The sequence below is a fragment of the Paroedura picta genome, chromosome 1 (assembly GCF_049243985.1).
Source record: "Paroedura picta isolate Pp20150507F chromosome 1, Ppicta_v3.0, whole genome shotgun sequence".
Lineage (NCBI taxonomy): Eukaryota > Metazoa > Chordata > Lepidosauria > Squamata > Gekkonidae > Paroedura > Paroedura picta.
Window position 1 is genome coordinate 203,482,383 of NC_135369.1, and position 20,172 is coordinate 203,502,554.

Below are 20,172 nucleotides of genomic sequence, written 5' to 3' on the forward strand. Positions count from 1 at the left end.
TTCTGGCTGAGGCCTTTCCCATCACCTACTTGCCCTTTGCTTTCTGCTGGAGCTGCCACAGACTGAACCTGGGATCTTCTGCCATCAAAGCAGGTGTTCTCCAAGTGAGCCTCATCACGCCCATTCCTGGAAATGTGTTTCACCAGACTTCTGAGCAAACAAGAGTAGGGCTGAGCCCAAGGCACAACTAAATAAACATACATAGATTTGCAAGAATGGAATCCTGTTTACGCTTACAAATGAGATAGCCTTGTTGGAATCAGTAGGACTTACTGCCAGGTAAATAGGTTTAAGATCTGGCTGGAGTGGACAGCCAGGTTTGATCCCTCACTCCTTCTCCATGTGCAGCCAGCTGGGTGGCCTTGGGCCAGTCACAGTTCTCTCAGGGCTCTCCCAGCCTCACCTACCTCGCAGGGAAAGAAAGGGCAGGCAATTGTCAGGCACTTTAAGACTCCCTTGGGTAGTAAAAAGTGGATTAGAGAAAAGCACCTCTGCTATAAAGGTAAAGGTATCCCCTGTGCATGTCTGACCCTTGGGGTGACCCCCTCTAGCGTTTTCATGGCAGACTCAATACAGGATGGTTTGCCAGTGCCTTCCCCAGTCATTACCGTTTACCCCCCAGCAAGCTGGGTCCTCATTTTACCGACCTCGGAAGGATGGAAGGCTGAGTCAACCTTGAGCCAGCTGCTGGGATCGAACTCCCAGCTTCATGGACAGACAGCTTCAGACAGCATTTCTGCCGCTTCCCCACTCTGTGCCACAAGATACTGTATGCAGCTGGACTTTAGTATAATTTGCCATCAAGTCACTTCCACCCCATGGTGATTTACACCTGAATAAACCAGAACAGGATCAGGCTGTGAGAATGTGCTTCTTCTCTTTGCAGGGTTGTTATTCCTCTTTCAAAAACTGAGAAAAAGAGGGATGTGATGTAGTCCGGGAAGGCCGATATCCTGGAAGGGACTGCCTTATGAACTTGGTGGAGAGACAGCCTTATTCATACCTTGGAGCCAACCTTATTAGGAGAAAAACAGATCGGAGCTGCGTGCTTCCTTTCTTTTAGACGGGATTTGGGAACTGTTGTCCTTCTAGACCAGGGGTAGTCAAACTGCGGCCCTCCAGATGTCCATGGACTACAATTCCCAGGAGCCCCTGCCAGCTTTCACTGGAGGGCCGCAGTTTGACTACCCCTGTTCTAGACTCTGCTGATCAAACCACCTCAATCCATGTGTCTGTAGCCTCCAGCTGGGATTATTGCAGCACACTTTACACGGGGTTGCACTCGAAGACAAGTTGGAAACTTCAGCTAAGGGCGGAAGGGGGCTGCTTGCTTACTTAGTCCCACACCGTTCCAGTTCTGAAGCAATTTCTCATTTCCTTCTGAGTTCAGTTCAGTTCAAGATGCCAGTTTGCCCTTTGAAGCTCCTCAGCGCCTGAGGACTACGTATCCCGAAAGACTGTTGTGTTTCTCACAGCAGTTCCCCCTCTTAATTCCTCCTCTCCATTCATTCCTAGGCTTTTTCACTCCACTCCCCCCGTGCTGCGGAATGGCTAGCCACATGCCATTCAGAAACAGGGATGCCAGCCTCCAGGTGAGACCTGGGAATCCCCTGCAATTACAGCTTGTCTCCAGACTACAGAAATGCGTTTCCCTGGAGAAAAGGGCTGCTCTGGAGTATGGACTTTGTGGTAGGGTTTTGTGCTTTGGCTGCCTCAGCAATCACAGAAGCCCAAAGCGACACACAGGAGGCCAGTGCCACGGCGCAGAGAGGAGAGGAGGGGCGGCAGCAGTGTGCCAGCTGGCAGCTGCATGCAGGCGCAGAGCTTTGGCCGCATTGGGCTTTGGTAATCACCGAGATGGCCAAACCGCGCCAAAGCACACAACCCTACTTTGTAGCATTGTGCCCCACGAAGGTCCCTGTCCTTCCCAGGCTCCATCCCCAAATCTCCAGGGCTTTCTCAGCCTGGCAACCTTACACAATCCATCCCCTCCTGGTGGCCAGGAGGGACCTGGCAACTCTGTTCAGAAACCACTGGAATTTTTCAAGGTGTTTGTTTTGTTTTGTTATACACATGCAGGCTTTTGCTGTTCTGTAGGGCCTGTAAAAAGGAGCTCTTACGCCAGGACTTTGGTTGAGACCAGGGCGTGGAAGATCCACTGGGCCACTTGATCAGATTAGAATGATTTGGCAGCCCTAGAAAACTGCCCTGAGGCGATGAGAGAGAAGAAGCTGGCTGGGCGGGGGACGTAAGATTAGTTGGATTTTTCTTCTCGCTGCCAGAGTTTTAATGTTTTATGTGATGTGGGGTTTTTAGTCTATCCCGCTGCGAGACATTTCACGAGAGCGGCGGGTAATACATCTAATAAATACATTATTTTTATTTTATTTTATTTATTTTAGATAGTTATACCACCCTTCCATACGGATCTGGGCGGTTTACATATATCATATAACGTACAACATAATTACACAGAACATTGCAACAAATCTAACAAATATTTATATAACAACTAGCAAGAAAGCCCATTGCAAGCAGGAATGAAATGGGAGCTAGGACCCAGGGGACACCGGGAGGTGCAGATCTCTCTGTGTCTCTGTGTCTCTCCCTCTTGCTGCGTGTCTTGGTGTGCCTCGCAGCAAGAGGCATAGCAGGTAATCAGGGATGGTTTGTAGGAGGGAAGGAGGGCAGCTCTCTCTGTCTGTCTCTCTCTCTCCATCACAGCAGGGGTGGCTCTCTCTGTGTCTCCGTCAGCAGCTTTGGGCAGCTCTCTCTGTGTCCCTCTCTGCCTCCCTCGCAACAGGAGCGATAGGAGGGAATGAGGGCTCGTGTTCAGTCTTTCTGTCTCTGCTGCGTCTGAGAGGAACGTGACAAGCGTCCAGGAAGGGAGGGGGGAGCTGTAGGGGCAGGGTTGCTGGCTGTACCCTGATTGGCCCTATTCCAACTCGGACAGCCAGACACGTTCCACCCCCCAGGCTGTTTCACAAATATATAGAGGAACCATGGATAAGGATATATAACAAATATAACAATCATAACATGTCAACCAGAACAATATTTAACAGGAACAGGAACATTGACACAGCTTTGGGTTGGTCAGATTTGGTCATGGGAGGGGGTGTCTGGAGGGGGCAATGGGTGTTTTTGGCTAGTTGGCCTTAGGCAAATGCCTGGTGAAGGAGCTCCCTTTTGCAGGCCCTGCAAAATTGTGAGAGTTTGGACAGGGCCCTGATCTCTTCAGGGAGCTCGTTCCACCAGGCGGGGGCCAGGCCCAAGAAGGTTCTGGCCCTTGTTGAGGTCCGACATTCTTCTCTGGAGCCAGGGATCTGCAGCCAGTTGGAGGTAGAGGAGCATAAGGCTCTTTGGGGGGGGGGGTATAGGCAGGGAAGCAGTGTCTCAGATACACTGGGCCCAGACTGCATATGGCCTTATATAAACCAACAACACAACAGAACAAAACCCTCCAATAACAGATATAGCAATAAACCACCATAAAACAGGATGGTTCTGATCACACAAAAGAAGGACACGAAAGACATTAAACATTTATAAGACAAAACCAGAAATCAAGCCAAAAACCAAAGAGTCTAAGGGGTGGGGGGAGCTTCCATCCAAGTTGGCATGCTTTCTAGATACAATTATGGAACCCAGTTCTAAGCATTGTTATATACCTCACCTTAATGCAGGTTTTCTCAGCCAGGGTTTCATGACATACCCTGGGGTTTCTTGACAACCCTGGGAGGATTTCCCAAATGGGTGGGAGTTAATTAATGAGGAGGAGCTGTGGCCCGGTACCGACTGATCTACGGACTGGTACCGGTCCCCGGACGGGGGGTTGGGGACCACTGGTCTAGAATACCAAAGCTGACTAATAGTCATATACTCAGAGAAAACTGGTATAAAATGTTTTATAGGTGGCATAACACCAAAAGTAATAGCCAGAATTGCAAAAAATGGTGATAACAGATGTTGGAAATGTGTAGAAAAGGTGGGTTCTTTTTACCACATGTGGTGGAAATGTAAAAAATTATATAAATCTTGGGCTAAGGTGCACCCTATAATTCAGAAAATGTGGGGTTTAAGATTCCCATTGAAACCTGAGAACATGGTATTAAGCATACCACCACAGTGCCTCCCAACGCAAAGTAGAAGCCTGTTCTTCCACACGACAACTGCAGCAAGGCAAGTTTTGGCTTGAAAATGGAAGATGCAAGATCTACCTTCGATAGAGGACTGGCTGTCCAGGTTGGCAGACCTGGCCAAAATGGCTAAACTGCCACTGTTGGTCAATGGAAAGACAGAAGAAGATTTTCAAGAACAACTGGGCCCCTACTTAAACTATCTGAGAAGATAAATTAAACGGGGATAAAATAATTCATTTTGTATTAATGCGATACAAGAGTATAACTTGCATAATATATAACAATTTATTCTTTAGGATGCTTAGGGCTAATCCTGCGTTGAGCAGGGGGTTGGACTAGATGGCCTGTATGGCCCCTTCCAACTCTATGATTCTATGATTCTATGATTCTATGATATATACTGTTTTTTCTATAAATGAAAAATAAAAATCTATATATATAAAAAAAAGAAATGGGTGGCAGGAATAGGGAACCTCCATATTCAGAAGCAGTCAACCCCTGAATACCAGTGCTGGGAGCCCACATCAGGGAAAGGGCCTTGGCCTCTGTGACCATGTATGTTGGCCCTCCATGAGCGGGAAAACAGCTTTTAGTGCAAGGTGTTCTGGGCAGAGCTAACGGATGAAGAAAAGTTGTATAGAAACTGTTGTTTCTGCAGTTCTGCCCAGGACAAAGCTTGAGGTCCCAGGCAGAATTGTAAACCTGCAATGTAATTGACCAATGCATGGCTAGATTCCCTCAAACAGGCCCAGTCAGTTGAGATTGAAACTGACCAATAGCATGCACTGACAGGAAGACATATTGTGGGGCTTTTGTGTACAAGTTGGGGTTGGTTGTGGATTTCCTTTGGTTCAGGGCATTTCCGCACCCGTTCAAAATAGTGAAATGCTTGCCTTTTGTTGTCATTATATTCCGGTCCCTCCATATGACGTCGGCAGTCCATGCACATCTGGAGGACCACAGGTTGACTACCCCTGGCCTACCGCACAGGGCTGTTGTGAGGTAAAATTGGGGAGGAGGAGGAGGAGGAGCCTGTACGGTGCTCTGCGGGGGAGGGCAAAATATAACAGGCAGCGTTATCCACAGGCAGGTTTAGGCACAGCCTTCAAACGCGTCACGTGTGAATCCGGCCACGGTCCGGACGACGCGTGTCTCGTCCCGCCCGGGCCTGGGCTGGGCTCTCGCGGGCGAGGCCGCCGCACAGATAAATCCCGGGCAAGCCGAGCAGCGCCGTCGCCGGAGACGCTTCCCCTTCGTGGCCGGAGCTGCGCCGAGGGACGCGCCAAGGTAGGGGAGCCCGCCCGGGGAAAGGCCCAGGCTCCCAGGCGGCCCGGGCAATGGCCGGCTCGGGCGGAGGGAAGTGCGGAGGAGGAGGAGGAGGGAGGTCTCCTTGCTCTCGGAGCTGCAAGGCCGGGCGTCAGGGGGAGAAGGCAGGCAGCCGCCCGAAGGACTAGAAATAGGATTATTATGCGCTATGAAGGAAGCAAGCAAGCGGGTGCCTGTTTTTTCCCGGGGAAGGGAGGCTTCCCGCCGCCCCTCTCCTCTCCAGGCGCTGGCGTTGCCAGATCCAGGCCGGGAAACTGCTGGAAATTGGGGGGGGTGCCAGATCCAGCATGCCAGATCCAGGCTGGGAAACTGCTGGGGGTGTGTGACAGTCAGGGATCCCAATAAAATCAGAGTCCAGTCGCACCCTGAAGACCAGCAAAGATTTATGCAAGGCGCGAGCTTTCGAGGGCAAGCACCCTTCGTCGGAGTTTGTTGGTCTTAAAGGGTGCTACTGGACTCTGGTTTTATTGTGCTCCTTCAGACCAACAGGGCTGCTCATTTGAATCAGGGGTCTCAGTGGGGGACCATGCTATGGAGTTCACCCTCCAAGGCAGGGGTAGTCAAACTGCGGCCCTCCAGATGTCCATGGACTACAATTCCCAAGAGCGAATGCTGGCAGGGGCTTCTGGGAATTGTAGTCCATGGACATCTGGAGGGCCGCAGTTTGACTACCCCTGCTCCAAGGCCTCCATTTTCTCTAAGGAAACTGATTTTTGTGAGCTGTGGTTTCGAGGGATCCCTAGCTCTTGCCTGGAGGTTGGCATCCCTTTCTCCCAGCCCACACAAGCACACACACACACACACAGGGTCTTGCTTCTTTTTACAATGGCAGGATAGGAAGGGATCCATCAGGAGCACCCCTACCATGCTCCTTCACTGCATTTGTGCCCATTCTTGGCATTTTAAAGGTTGCCAACCTTGGGCCAAGAAATTCCTGGAGGGTTAGGTGGGGTGGAACCAGGAGAGGTTGGGAGGTCTGGGGACTGGAGGGGCCGCAGTGGAGTATAATTCCGCACATCCCACTCTCAGAAGCTGGCATTTTCTCCAAGGGAACTGATCTCTTTCATCTGGAGGTGACCTATAATTCTGGGGGATCCCCAGGTCCCACCTGGAGGCTGGCATCCCTTTGACCCCCAACACAGACAGACACACCCAAAGGTCCTGTGCCTTTTTACAATGGCAGAATAGGAAGAGATTCAGTAGGAAATGTTTTCCACACACACATACACACTGCATTTCTGTGCTTTCTTGGCATTTTTAGGGTTGCTAACCCTGCATTGAGAAATCCCTGGAGATTTTGGGGGGGTAGAACCTGGAGAGGCTGGTGGGGGGCTATTGAGGGCTGGAGAGAATGCAGTGGGCTATAATTGATACATTCCACCCTCTGGAGCTGTCATTTTATTCAGGGGAACTGAACGTTGTCTTCTGGAAGATCAGTTGTAATTTGGGATATCTCCAGTCTGTGCCTGGAAGTTAGCAACTCTAAGGATTTGGATTAAAAAAAAAACAATTGGGACAATGTGCTCCTCTGAAATAGAAGAAGAGTTGGTTCTTATATGCCACTTTTCTCTCCCCGAAGGAGTCTCAAAGCGGCTTACAGTCGCCTTCCCATTCCTCTCCCCACAACAGACACCTTGTGAGGGAGGTGAGTCTGGGAGAGCCCCGATATCACTGCCCGGTCAGAACAGCTTTATCAGTGCCGTGGCGAGCCCAAGGTCACCCAGCTGGCTGCATGTGGGGGAGTGCAGGATCGAACCCGGCATGCCAGATTAGAAGTCTGCACTCGTAACCACTACACCAAACTCAATGATCTTTCCATATTTACTGACTTTACTGATATATACTCTTGTCTTTCTCCCCTGTGGGAACTCAAACCATCTCCTTGATTTTATTGTCACAACAGCCCTGTAAGGTCAGCTGGGTGGAGGATGTGTGACTGGCAACTGCATAGCAGTGTAAAAATGGGAAGGACCTGCCAGGGGAGAAAGGTTGGTCTTCGTGGACCGGTGAAGTCATTAATTTGGTGGAATCTGACCGCCTTCATTCCTTACAGCCTTTTTGTGAAGGAACAAAGTTTGAGTCTAGGGGCACCTTCTTCAGATACCTTGCTGTGAATGACTGGCTTGCTCAGATTGAAATTCCACCCTGCCTTTGACTCTGGTGTGGGTGTCACATGGGTGATCCTGACATCTTTCTGCTGACAATGCAAAGAGGCCTGTTTGGGAAATCCACGTAACTGTGAGTTGAGAGGTGTATCTGTTTCAGATTGAGGTTAGAAGTGGATTCCCTCATGTGCAAAAAACCTAGAGTCCCAAATGCTTTGAGACCACTGCAATTTCCCTGTAAGGCTCCGTTCTGAGCAAATGCGCACGTGGCTAGTCGTGCCCTTTCTACTGTATTCTGAAAGAAGTACTTGTAATGATGTGGGGTTTTTTTTTCCTTTAAAAGTTCTGAAGGTGGGACTATTCTAAAAGTTAATCTTGCCTTCTAATTCTTGGTAACAGGAAACATTTAATACAAAGGGACAATCCTGCCATCCACAGAGAAACCTTAATGTCTTTTCTTGCATGGGAGGCATTTATCAGGTATAAAGGGCAACCACAGTTCTTACTAGAGCAAAATCTCTTTCCTAAAAAAAAACCCTACATACAGGATGGATGGTCTGTCACAGGCAATATTGTATGGAGGAGGGGAGAATGTCCTAAACCATTTTGGGTCCTTGCTGGGGAGAATCGTGGAGGTGTAAACAAAACCTATAAATAAGTAAACTTTACAGTTAGGCTTAAACCCCTCAAAATACAAAGGGCTACTGAAGAAGAAGAGTTGGCTCTTATATGCCGCATTTCTCTACCCGAAGGAGTCTCAAAGCGGCTTACAGTCGCCTTCCCTTTCCTCTCCCCACAACAGACACCCTGTGGGGTGGGTGAGGCTGAGAGAGCCCTGCTATTCCTGCTCGGTCAGAATACTTTTATCAGTGCCGTGGCGAGCCCAAGGCCACCCAGCTGGCTGCATGTGGGCGAGTGCAGAATCGAACCCGGCATGCCAGATTAGAAGTCCGCACTCCTAACCACTACACCACACTGGCTGTTTTGTTTTTTTTCCGCTCCGTAGCTAAAGACACTCAGTTTTTCTTCTATGCTCTTTGGAAGTTGGTATGGAAATCTGGGTTGCCAGATCCCCACCCAGCCACCCATGGGGGGTTGGGTTGCCAGCTCCAGGTTGGGGAACTCCTGGAGATTTGAGAGTGGAGGCTGGGGAACTCAGTCATTACAATGACACAGAATCCATCATCTAAAACAGGGGTAGTCAACCTGTGGTCCTCCAGATGTCCATGGACTACAATTCCCATGAGCCCCTGCCAGCAAACGCTGGCAGGGGCTCATGAGAATTGTAGTCCATGGACATCTGGAGGACCACAGGCTGACTACCCCAGATCTAAAACATCCATTTTCACCAGAGATGCGCTTACTTGTAACTGCTGTTCATCAAGTGATCTTCTGGCAGGCCGGTACAAATGCAGTCCCATGTAGGACTGCACAGAAGCCATGAAGATGATCAGATCTCTGTAGTCCGAAGATGAGCTATCATTCTAGGAGACCCCCAGGCCCCACCTGAAGGCTGGCATCCTTAAGGCTGCCTGGAGGAAAAAATGCCGTTTCCCTTTCATAGATGCTTCATGGGGGCACTGTAGACCTCCATACTCTGAAAAACATCACCTGCCCATATCCACCTGCGAAAACCTGTTAAAGGGACAGGATGTGGTTTTTCCTCCAGGCCTGGTGACAACCCCGATTTCTGCCCTCTTTAAAATCCGCATTTCTCCCTCTCCCATGAGCAGTGCCAGAGAATGGCCAGGAGTTCTGCTGGTGTGACCTCTCAGAGGACAATTCAGTGGTGCATCACAGCTTGCCAGGTAAAAAGAAGTGACATGGGGAGCAGGTTGCTCCTTTTGTGCTGTGTTACCATTACCGTCATTGAACGTTTTAGGTTGTGTTACTGTTGCTGTCATCACACAGCCATAATGGAACGTTCTCTGCTAAAGAGCTAAGCGTTGGCATCATGTCAATCTGAAAGTGATAGGTAAAGCGAGACACCATACACGAGACCACAGTGAAGAGGAGGTTTGTGACATTCCATTAAGAACCGAGGGAAAGAGAGTTTTGCCAAGGCAGAAACATTTATTTAAAACAAACAAGAGATGCTCTCAGCAGATCTGATGCTGATTGAGTTTTTAGGTTTCTTGCACTTCCTGCGTAGGGAAACGCCTTCTCCGCATCTAATAATGGAGGTAGCTCTGCTAAACTGAAATGATGTAATGCCACCCAGGTAATAAATAGAATGATGGGGTGGAAGGGGACTTATGCTAGACCTGTATAAAAACCTTTCGGGTGCAAAGGGAGCGACTTTATCCCAGCAAGAGATATACCTCTAGGGTTGGGAAATACCTGGAGATTTCAGGGATGAAGCTTGAGAGGGTGGGGTTTGGGAAGAGAACTTCAGCATGGTACAGTGCCAGAACCCACCCTCCAAAGCAGCCCTTTGCTCCCGGGGAGCTGATCTCTGTAATCTGGAAATCAACTGTAATTCTAGGAAGGCTTCAACCCTTATGTGGAAGTTGGCAAATCTGATTAAGCTAGCCCTGATTCTCAGGTAGGAAATGTGCTAACTGTATAAATCCTTATCCATTGTTGTTCCTCTATATATTTATGAAACCGCCTAGGGGGTGGGATGTGTCCAGCTGTCCAAGTTGGAATAGGTCCAATCAGGGTGCAGGCAGCTTTGCCCTGATTGGCCCTGCCCCTGCAGCTCCCGCCCTCCATCCCTGGACTCTAGCCTCTTTGCTCACAGACGCCTCAGTGCCTGGAGCCAGCAGCAGGTAAGGGGAGACGGCCCTGGTCAAAGGGTCATGGTGGAGGGCCTGCTAACGAGGACCTCTTGGCCTGCTAGTCTGGGCCTGCTGATGAGGGCTTCCCAGCCTGCTGACTGCTTGCTAAGGGCTGACTGGCTGCTAAGGAGCTCTGTCCTGGCCCTGCTAACAAGCTGCCCAGCCCCAGCCCGCCCTACTTGATCTGGCTGCGAGCAGCCGCCCAAAACCACCTTAAGCTGCCTGGTGAGGGGCCAGGGGAGGGGACCCTTTCAAGACCCGTTCTTAGGAACGGGCTTTGAAACTAGTATAATATAAAAAGAATTGGGTGTACTCAGATGCTGAGAAGCAGCAGAAACCATTGGGGGGAAAGCTTTCACTAGTTTATGACCGGAGGGATAGAGGTCACAATTCTAAGAAATCAGCTGGATTCCACCACAGGAAAGTAGATTTGATTTTTCCTAATGGCAAAATGGCACAGTCACTGGATTGTGGGAAGGGGGGGGGGGCTGCTTCTAGTATTAGCAGTAATGTCAGAGCTGCTGATTCCATAGGTACATATGTCAAAGGTACATGTAAATTGCTTGTCTCACAGGATTGGCTGGGGGAAGAAGCAATGTGCCCAGCAGTCATGATCTGCCTTTTCACAGGATTCAAATCACAGATTTTCCCTCCACAAATAAATGCAGATTCTCTAAAAATTACTCTTTCCACACTTCTGCCCCTTAACTTTAGTTACTGAATAATGTATTGTTAAGATTAGGGTTTAACTGTCAAATAAATTACTTTTGAGTAGATGTGTCAGTTGTATATTAGAAGCGCTTGTTGACTTTTGCTTAGTTTCCTGCATTTATTAGATTCTGTTTTGGGGTAGTGTTCCTGGTTTACACAAACATTCAAAGTGAATCAGTATTCAGTTTACAATAGTGCCCCTTCCTTTCCCCCTCATCAGGTCACACATTCCTTGGCCCGTCTCTTTTCCAAATATTAATATTAGCTTCCAAGATCTGATGAGCCAAAACCTTTTTGAAAAACTGCTCTCCATATTAAGGCTGGGCCATTTCTTGCCTGTTTTTATAAAATATATCTGAAAATGTTATGTATTCAGAAGCACACATCACACGGCTACCTTAAACAAGAGGGGACTTATTTCACTTCCCTGTCAAGTTTATTAAGCCATAAACCTGAGTTTGCTATCCTGTAGTGTAGAGGTAGTCAACCTGTGGTCCTCCAGATGTTCATGGACAACCATTCCCATGAGCCCCTGCCAGCATTTGCTTTCGGGTGTGTTTGCTGGCAGGGGCTCATGGGAATTGTAGTCCACGAACATCTGGAGAACCGCAGGTTAACTACCCCTGCTGTAGTGTGCAGAAAGGCCCTTAGTATATTAGAGTTGCATATACAGATCTGTACACCACTATCTCAAATTCAACTAGATTAAGATTCAAGTGGGTCTGAAGTAGTACAACAAAATCTGAGTTCATTGGCACCTTTAAGACCAACAAAGATTTAGTCAATGCGTGAACAGACTGAGGGAGCCTGCCACACCTTGAATAAATCTTTGTTGGTCTTAAAGGTGCCATTGGATTTAGATTTTGACTATAGTACAGATAAAGTCTAGGAGCCTCTTGTGGCGGAGTGGTAAGGCAGCAGACATGCAGCCTGAAAGCTCTGCCCATGAGGTTGGGAGTTCAATCCCAGCAGCCGGCTCAAGGTTGACTCAGCCTTCCATCCTTCCGAGGTCGGTAAAATGAGTACCCAGCTTGCTGGGGGGTAAACGGTAATGACTGGGGAAGGCACTGGCAAACCACCCCGTATTGAGTCTGCCATGAAAACGCTAGAAGGCGTCACCCCAAGGGTCAGACATGACTCAGTGCTTGCAAAGGGGATACCTTTACTTTACAGATAAAGCACCAAGGGAGTAGTGTGTTACTCAAGACACAGCATCCTATTTTTTACCATTGTCTTGCCATACCCTAATAGCCAGGGAGACAGAGAACTTTGCAAAAATTGCAATCTTTGCTCGAGTTAAAATGCCCATTTCGTGTCAAATTGAGTCACTTCAAAAGTTTTCTTTTGAGCGCTATTGAAAGGATGTAGTAAGAGGCCAAAGCATGACAACTGCATAACTGCTGAACATCATGTGCTCTTTTCCTGTGTCCAGATCATCAAAGGGTGTATCTTTCAGAAGAAACCAGATCATAATCATCTTTCAGAAAAAAAATATATTAGGTCATGATTTCCACCCCTGCCTCTTCTTCTTCCCTTGGGCCCTTCGATTTCTCATTCTCTGTCACTTGCCCTTTGAGGAACTGAAAACCAATTTTATTTCAGTTGGTCTCACAGGAAAGCCAGGAAATACAAGATGATCACCTTATGCTACCTTTTCAGTATATCATATTGAGATTAGGGATGTGCTTAAAGAGAAGCCAAGGAGTGGCAAACTGTAAAGAATGGGGCATGGTTTAACAGTGACGGGGCATGAGCGTACAGGGAAAGGCCTTAAGGCACAGATTCTTCGTGAACGTTCCCCAACCTTAATGGACATTGTTGTTGTTGTTATGTGCGAAGTCGTGTCCGACCCATCGCGACCCCATGGACAATGATCCTCCAGGCCTTCCTGTCCTCTACCATTCCCCGGAGTCCATTTAAGTTTGCACCTACTGCTTCAGTGACTCCATCCAGCCACCTCATTCTCTGTCGTCCCCTTCTTCTTTTGCCCTCGATCGCTCCCAGCATTAGGCTCTTCTCCAGGGAGTCCTTCCTTCTCATGAGGTGGCCAAAGTATTTCAGTTTCATCTTCAGGATCTAGCCTTCTAAGGAGCAGTCAGGGCTGATCTCCTCTAGGACTGACCGGTTTGTTCGCCTTGCAGTCCAAGGGACTCGCAAGAGTCTTCTCCAACACCAGAGTTCAAAAGCCTCAATTCTTTGACGCTCGGCCTTCCTTATGGTCCAAATTTCGCAGCCATACATTGCAACTGGGAAGACCATAGTCTTGACTAAATGCACTTTAGTTGGCAGGGTGATGTCTCTGCTTTTTAGGATGCTGTCTAGATTTGCCATAGCTTTCCTCCCCAGGAGCAAGCATCTTTTAATTTCTTTGCTGCAGTCCCCATCTGCAGTGATCTTGGAGCCCGGTCACTCTCCTCCTTCACCCGCATCAACAGGTTTAATGGACATTGGCCACAAGCTATTCCCAGCATTACACTGTAAACAGGGAACCAACCACTTCTATGGACCTGGGTGTTTCTCCTGCCTCAAATCACCTCCTTTCTCTCTCCCCCCCCCCCCCTTGGATGTGGCCAGCAGACATCTCTCCTCCAAACCTAAAAAACTTTACAGGGGCTCCTCCATGGTCAAAAGCTTGCAAAAGGTTGCCTTAGGCAGTGTAGAGGGATCAGTCTCATGGTCATGCAAACTGATGACCGGCTCTTTATGCCCAGACTGTCATGGGCTGGAGAAGGGTATGGTCTTCTGTGTTTCTTTTGTATGTGCCATAAGTATGTACTTCCATGGCATGCTCTCCCACCTTAAGTTCCAACTGTACGCCTCCAGACTACAGCCATGAAGAGCTGCCTGAAGACAAGATTGACCAAAGCTTTCTTAGCTCTTGAGGGACACTCAGTGAGCATTCTTGGACTTGCCTGGAAATTGCTACGGTAGACCCTTGACATGGTAGAAAGAATTCTACTTTGCCTTTTAGAAACAAAAAACACAGGAATGCCTAATAGAAAATTAGCACAGGACAAGAAGAGCTTCTTAAGTCCACCCTTCTTCAACAAATTTATAAAAATATGTAAAAATTAATAAATATGTAAAAATTAACTCCCACCCATACAGGAAACCATTCCAGGGCTGTCAAGAAACTGAAGGGTTTCACAAAACCCAATGGAGAAAACCTGCCAAACAATATTGCCCATTCTGTGAGTTCAGCATTTTACCCATTATTGTCCTGTTTGCTTAGCCCTCTAGAATAACTGGTTAACTACTGTGCAAGACAGGATGTCAGACAAGATGGAGCATTGGCCTGATCCAGATGGTTCTTCTCACCACCTCCTTCTCTTGACACACATATCCTTATCTATGGTGCCTATGTAGATTTCGGAAACAGGCTTTGGAAACCGGAAGCTGGCCGCACCGTGATTGGCCCTGCCCCTGCGCCTCCTGCCCTGCCTCACCCCTGCGGCCGCTGCCTTGCACAGGCGGTGGGTGCGTTTGGCGGGCCGTGGGGAAGCCTGTGTGCTGGAGGGGGCAGGCCTTCCCTTCCCTGCAGCCCACCAAGCTCGTCTGCGACCTTACACAGGCGGTGGGCTTGCTTGCTGGGCCGCAGGGAAGCCCGCACGCTTGGGGGGGGAGCCTTGCAAAACTCGTTCTTATGAACGGGCTTTGCAGCTAATATATACAATAAGGCCTTAGCGTACTAGTTTGGAGCAGTATCACAGCAGCAGTTGGCAAAAGCTTTCTTAGCTGTGGAAGCACACTTGGAGAAGCCAACAACCCGCCCCCCGCCCCCTTAATCATGTTAGTGGAAAGCTGGGGTAGGTTCAGGGTAGAGCAGTTTAAAGTTACCGTAACCCATGTTTTGTGGTCAGGAAACCATCATCTTATTTCCAAGACATCCTGGAAAATCAGCATGGGGTTGAGGGAGGAGGTCAAAAGGTCTACATGCCGGGTTTACGATCCAAAACCTATCTTAGTGGAAGTAAATTCCATTGAACTTGTTCTAAATCAGGGATAGGCAAACTGCGGCCCTCCAGATGTCCATGGACTACAATTCCCAGGAGCCCCCTGCCAGCAAATGCTGGCAGGGGGCTCTTGGGAATTGTAGTCCATGGACATCTGGAGGGCCGCAGTTTGTCTACCCCTGTTCTAAATCTTTTGTAACATCATTTTCAGAGTCAGCCTTGACTTAAAAACACATCACACTAGGGATGTGGGCCTTGGCGATCACCGAAGCCAGAGGCGGTGCATAGGAGGCTAGTGCCACGGTGCAGAGAGGAGGGGTGGCAGCACATCCCTACATCACACTGACCTTTCCTAAGAAATCCTGTGCCCTCAGCCACCAGGAAGAGAGTGGGGCGCCTTCAGCACAGAGTGAGGGTTTTTGTGTTTAACAGCTCACAATATTTTTGTGCTGTCCAAAGGGAGCCTGTTTACCAACCAAGGAAATAACTCTATAGTTTCCATCTCCTAGACAGAAGTGGCATTAAACGCAACTGATGTATTTAAGCCGAAAAGCTGGGAATTTGAGGCTTCTGTATCTTTAGAGCTCACACACACATGAAGGGAGTTCTGACCTCAGCAGCAGCAGAGCTGGTTCTTATATGCCGCTTTTCTCTACCCAAAGGAGTCTCAAAGAGGTTTACAGTCGCCTTCCCTTTCCTCTCCCCTCAACAGATACCCTGTGAGGTGGGTGAGGCTGAGAGAGCCCTGACATTACTGAAGAAGAGTTGGTTCTTATATGCTCCTTTTTTTCTTTACCTGAAAGAGTCTCAAAGCAGCTTACAGTCGCCTTCCCTTTCCTCTCCCCACGACAGACACCCTTCGAGGGATGTGAAGCTGAGAGAGCCCTGATATCACTGCTCATTCAGAACAGCTTTATCAGTGCTGTGGGGAGCCCAAGGTCACCCAACTGGCTGCATGTGGGGGAGCGCGGAATCAAACCCGGCTCGCCAGATTAGAAGTCAGTGCTCCTAACCACTACACCAAGCCAACAAGTGGTTAGGAGCAACACACTCTAACCTGGAGAACCGGGTTGGATTCCCCACTCCCCTGCACATGCAGCCAGCAAGGTGACCTTGGGCCAGTCACAGTTCTCTTAGGGCTGTGCTCACAACAGTTCTCTTAGAGCTCTCACCGCCCCACCTACTTCACAGGGTGCCAGTTGTAAGGAAAGGAAGTGAATGGTGTTTGTAAGCCACTGTAGCACTCCTTCAGGTAGTAAAAAGCAAGATATATAAATCAGTTCTTCCCTTTCAGGTAGCAGCTCCTACCGCCTTATAGACTGCTGCCTTGAGCTCTTTCAAGGAACAGCAGGACAGAAATCTGCCCTAAAGCATCTCTGACAAGTGCTTGTCCAGTTGCTACTTGGATACTGCCAGTAAGGGGAGCTCACCATCTCCCTGGGCAGCCCATTCTACTGCTGATCTATGCTTATTTTAAACTAGGGTGGTACGCTTTGGCCGTTTCGGCAAGCAGTGCGGTGCTCACCAAAGCGGCCAAGCAGGGGGAGTCAAACTGCGGCCCTCCAGATGTCCATGGACTACAATTCCCATGAGCCCCTGCCAGCGAATGCTGGCAGGGGCTCATGGGAATTGTAGCCCATGGACATCTGGAGGGCCGCAGTTTGACTCCCCCTGGGCCAAAGCAAGCCAGCCTATTTCAAACTGCTCAGCTGCCTCACATTTTGCCAGCTCCATATGGGTGGAGGTAGTTTTATTTTCGGGAGGAATTATTAAAGCAAGAATCACAGTTAGGTTTGCGGGTTTTGAACACTGTTACTTGGTAACTTACACCAAACTCCGCTTCGTGGCTGGACTGTTTCTTGCAAAGTTTGATCTATTATTTTGGGGCAATTAAGTGATCCTGTTTTGGCAGAGTCAACCCTGCAGCACTTTCCTGAGCTCTGCTGGCCCTGCAAGAACGTTAGGTTCGTGCTTCTCATCTCTGACATTTTTCTAGCCGTCAATCATCAAAACTGGAGGATGCTATCGGTTAAGGGGAGTTCGGGATCCTGTCAGAAGGCATAATTTCGTGAAGGTGTGCCCTCCTTTGTCAGGGGAACAAGATTTCACAGCAATTCTGTTTCCAGAGAGCTGTCAATATTTCTTCTCATTCTAATCCTGTCACAACTATGCCTCACAGCCCACTCATTACAAACAACCGTGTAATAGCACTTGGCACATGCAATTAAAAAATTTAAAAACCTTGCCGAACTGGAGCTAAAACTGATTCACTGGAAAATGGGCCTGGGGGGACGACGACACCTTCAGACCCCATTTCAATATGATCCAGGCTACTGCCATATTGCAATGTATGGCTGCGAAAGTTGGACCATAAGGAAGGCCGAGCGTCAAAGAATTGAGGCTTTTGAACTCTGGTGCTGGAGAAGACTCTTGCGAGTCCCTTGGACTGCAAGGCGAACAAACCGGTCAGTCCTAGAGATCAGCCCTGACTGCTCTTTAGAAGGCCAGATCCTGAAGATGAAACTCAAATACTTTGGCCACCTCATGAGAAGGAAGGACTCCCTGGAGAAGAGCCTGATGCTGGGAGCGATCGAGGGCAAAAGAAGAAGGGGACGACAGAGAATGAGGTGGCTGGATGGAGTCACTGAAGCAGCCGGTGCAAGCTTAAATGGACTCCGGGGAATGGTAGAGGACAGGAAGGCCTGGAGGATCATTGTCCATGGGGTCGCGATGGGTCGGACACGACTTCGCACCTAACAACAATAACAACAACACTGCCGTATACAGCTAAGGAAACCATTGCCCCCTAACATCAAATCCCCCTGCCCTCCCTGTCCAGACCCACCCAATGAACTTCCATCGGAAGACTTTATTCAGTGACCCCCCCCATCTTCCGTCCCCTGGTGGCAGGCTGGCGATCTTTGTTTTTTAAAAAATGGTAATTTGACATTCTAAACTTTATATTATTTTGCGCTGTATGTTTTTACTCATATATGCTGCCCTGCCTGTGCCGTTGGGAAGGGCAGCAAATCAATGTAAGAATCAATCAATAAAATAAATGCCCCCCCTCCTCCCAGCACTCCATGCAAGAGGCAGAAGCCAAGGAAACACTCAAAAGTGCCATTTTGGAGAGCGGTCCAGCCAACCAACCCAGCCCCTTAGTGCAGACAAGAGGGCTTCCTGATAGATTGCCTCCTTACAGAACAAAAACGGAGTCCAATGGGACCTTTAGGACCAGCGAAGATTGATTCAAGGTGTGAGTTTTCGAGTGCATGCACAAAGTGCATGCACTCGAAAGCTCACACCTTGAATCAATCTTCGCTGGTCCTAAAGGTGCCATTGGGTCCGTTTTTTTGTGTGCTCCTTCCGACCAACAGAGCCACCCAGCACAGCCAAGCCCCCCCCCCCCCGATTAATCCGAAAGGCAAACCCCAAAGATCAAGCAGAGGCACGCGGCTCAAGCGATACCTAATCCAGCTTTATTGCAACGCCTCCGCGGGGTAATCCTCGAAGGAGGAGAGCGCAGAAGCGCCTCGGAGTGATCCCCGTCCTTGCCCTAAGGCGACCTTCCGTCCAATGCCTCCCTCTGGCGGACGGCAGCGACAAACGGAGCCGGGAGGCAAGAGGATTTTCGGTTTTTCACTCTCTCCGCGAACGCAGTCCCTTGGATCTCGGTTCGGGGCGCATCCTGCAGAGACGCGCCGGTGGCACTCCCCGTCCCCCTTCAGGCGGCCAGGTCGAAGTCGTCGCGCTCCTGGTTGTAGTCGAGGAGGTGGCGGCGGATGCGCGAGGCGTCGGTCCAGGTGACGAAGTCCTCCATGGCGCGGGTGACGAGGAAGGCCGGGTCGGTGACCACGCGGGGCCCGACGCGCACGTGGCCCTGCTCGACGAAGGCGACGGCCGCCTTCATGTGCTGCGCCATGCGGAGGCGGAGCAGGACGGCGGGCAGGCGGCGGCGGCAGAAGGACGAGGCCGAGACGCGCTCGCACTGCTCCAGCGAGCGGCGCGAGCCCACCAGGCCCAGCGCGTGCAGCTTGGCCAGCAGCGCCGCCGTGGCGCGCGCCCGGAAGGCGGCCGACGCCGGCGCCTCGCCCAGGTCCCGCAGCCGCCGCGCCACCTCGCGCACGCCGCGGCTCAGCTGGTTGTAGCGCGCGTAGTCCTCGCGCCGCGGCAGGCGGTAGCGGCGCAGCACGCGCACCTCGCCCGCGTTGCCCGCCGCCGCCTCCCAGCGCACCAGCGACAGCCGCTTGAGCAGCTTCCGCTCGTGGAACTTGAGCTGCCGCACCATCCTCGCGCCCCACCGGACCGGACCGGCCTCTTCGCAGCGCCGCCCGAGCGGAAGAGGCGGGGGCGCCGGCAGCGGCCGCCCTCGCGGGAGGCGGAGCGCAGCGAGGAGGGAGGGCCCAGATGCAATGCTCTGCAGCAGGGGTAGTAAAGCTGCGGCCCTCCAGAGGTCCATGGACTACAATTCCCAGGAGCCCCTGCCAGCGAATGCTGGCAGGGGCTCCTGGGAATTGTAGTCCATGGACCTCTGGAGGGCCGCAGTTTGACTACCAGGGAGCCAAGGCTAGCGAGACACAATAGGCCGAAGCGCCGGGCGGATTGCCTCTCTGCCTGCTGCGGAAGCTCTCCGCCCGACCTCCCTTTCGGGGTCCTTAGGAGAATGAGCGGGAGAGAAAGGAGAACTTAGAATCATAGAGCTGGAAGGGGCCATATAGGCCATCTAGTCCAGCCCCCTGCTCAACGCAGGATTAGCCCTAAGCATCCTAAAGCAACTTAAGGAGAGGAGAGCTCAGTGTGAGCGGCGCCCTCTGATCTGGAGAGTCGGGTTTGGTCCCCTGCCTCTCCTCGTGCGGCCAGCTGGGTGGTTCTCCCAGAGCCATTCTTGCAGAACTGTTCACTCCGAGCCCCCCCTTAGCCCCAACTACCTCGCAGGGTGCTTGTCGTGGGGCGAGGAAGGGGATTGTAAGCCACTTTGAGACTCCTTCGGGTCGTGCAAAGCCTTTCTCTCTCATAAGCAAGGCCCTCCGGGCCCCACTGGAGAGAATGGTAGTATATAAATAAAGTAAAAATAAAACAAATGGTTAGTCCCTCTGATTGCCTCTTGTTTTTCATACCCGCATGAGAACTCCTTGGGTGAGCTGTGACTTGAGGG

The 20,172-nt window shown here is 50.3% G+C and overlaps 2 protein-coding genes across 2 annotated transcripts in view; one reads left to right on the forward strand and one right to left on the reverse strand.

The window, feature by feature from the left end:
* Positions 1–5,244: 5,244 nt before the first annotated feature.
* The window catches only part of PLA2G7 (phospholipase A2 group VII), a 32,554-nt gene continuing 17,626 nt past the window's right edge, over positions 5,245–20,172 (forward strand). Inside the window, exon 1 of the mRNA XM_077317605.1 lies at positions 5,245–5,429. The gene's annotated coding sequence lies outside the window, so the exon portion shown is untranslated. The remainder of the gene's footprint in view (positions 5,430–20,172) is intronic.
* On the reverse strand, positions 18,475–19,374 carry IMP3 (IMP U3 small nucleolar ribonucleoprotein 3). The gene has a single exon (XM_077317684.1). The coding sequence runs from the start codon at positions 19,303–19,305 to the stop codon at positions 18,742–18,744; it is 564 nt and encodes a 187-aa protein (XP_077173799.1). The 5' UTR covers positions 19,306–19,374; the 3' UTR covers positions 18,475–18,741.

What these genes read in the sequence shown, in the direction of transcription:
- IMP3 (XM_077317684.1), bottom strand. Translation starts at nt 19,305, where the DNA reads ATGGTGCGGCAGCTCAAGTTCCACGAGCGGAAGCTGCTCAAGCGGCTG.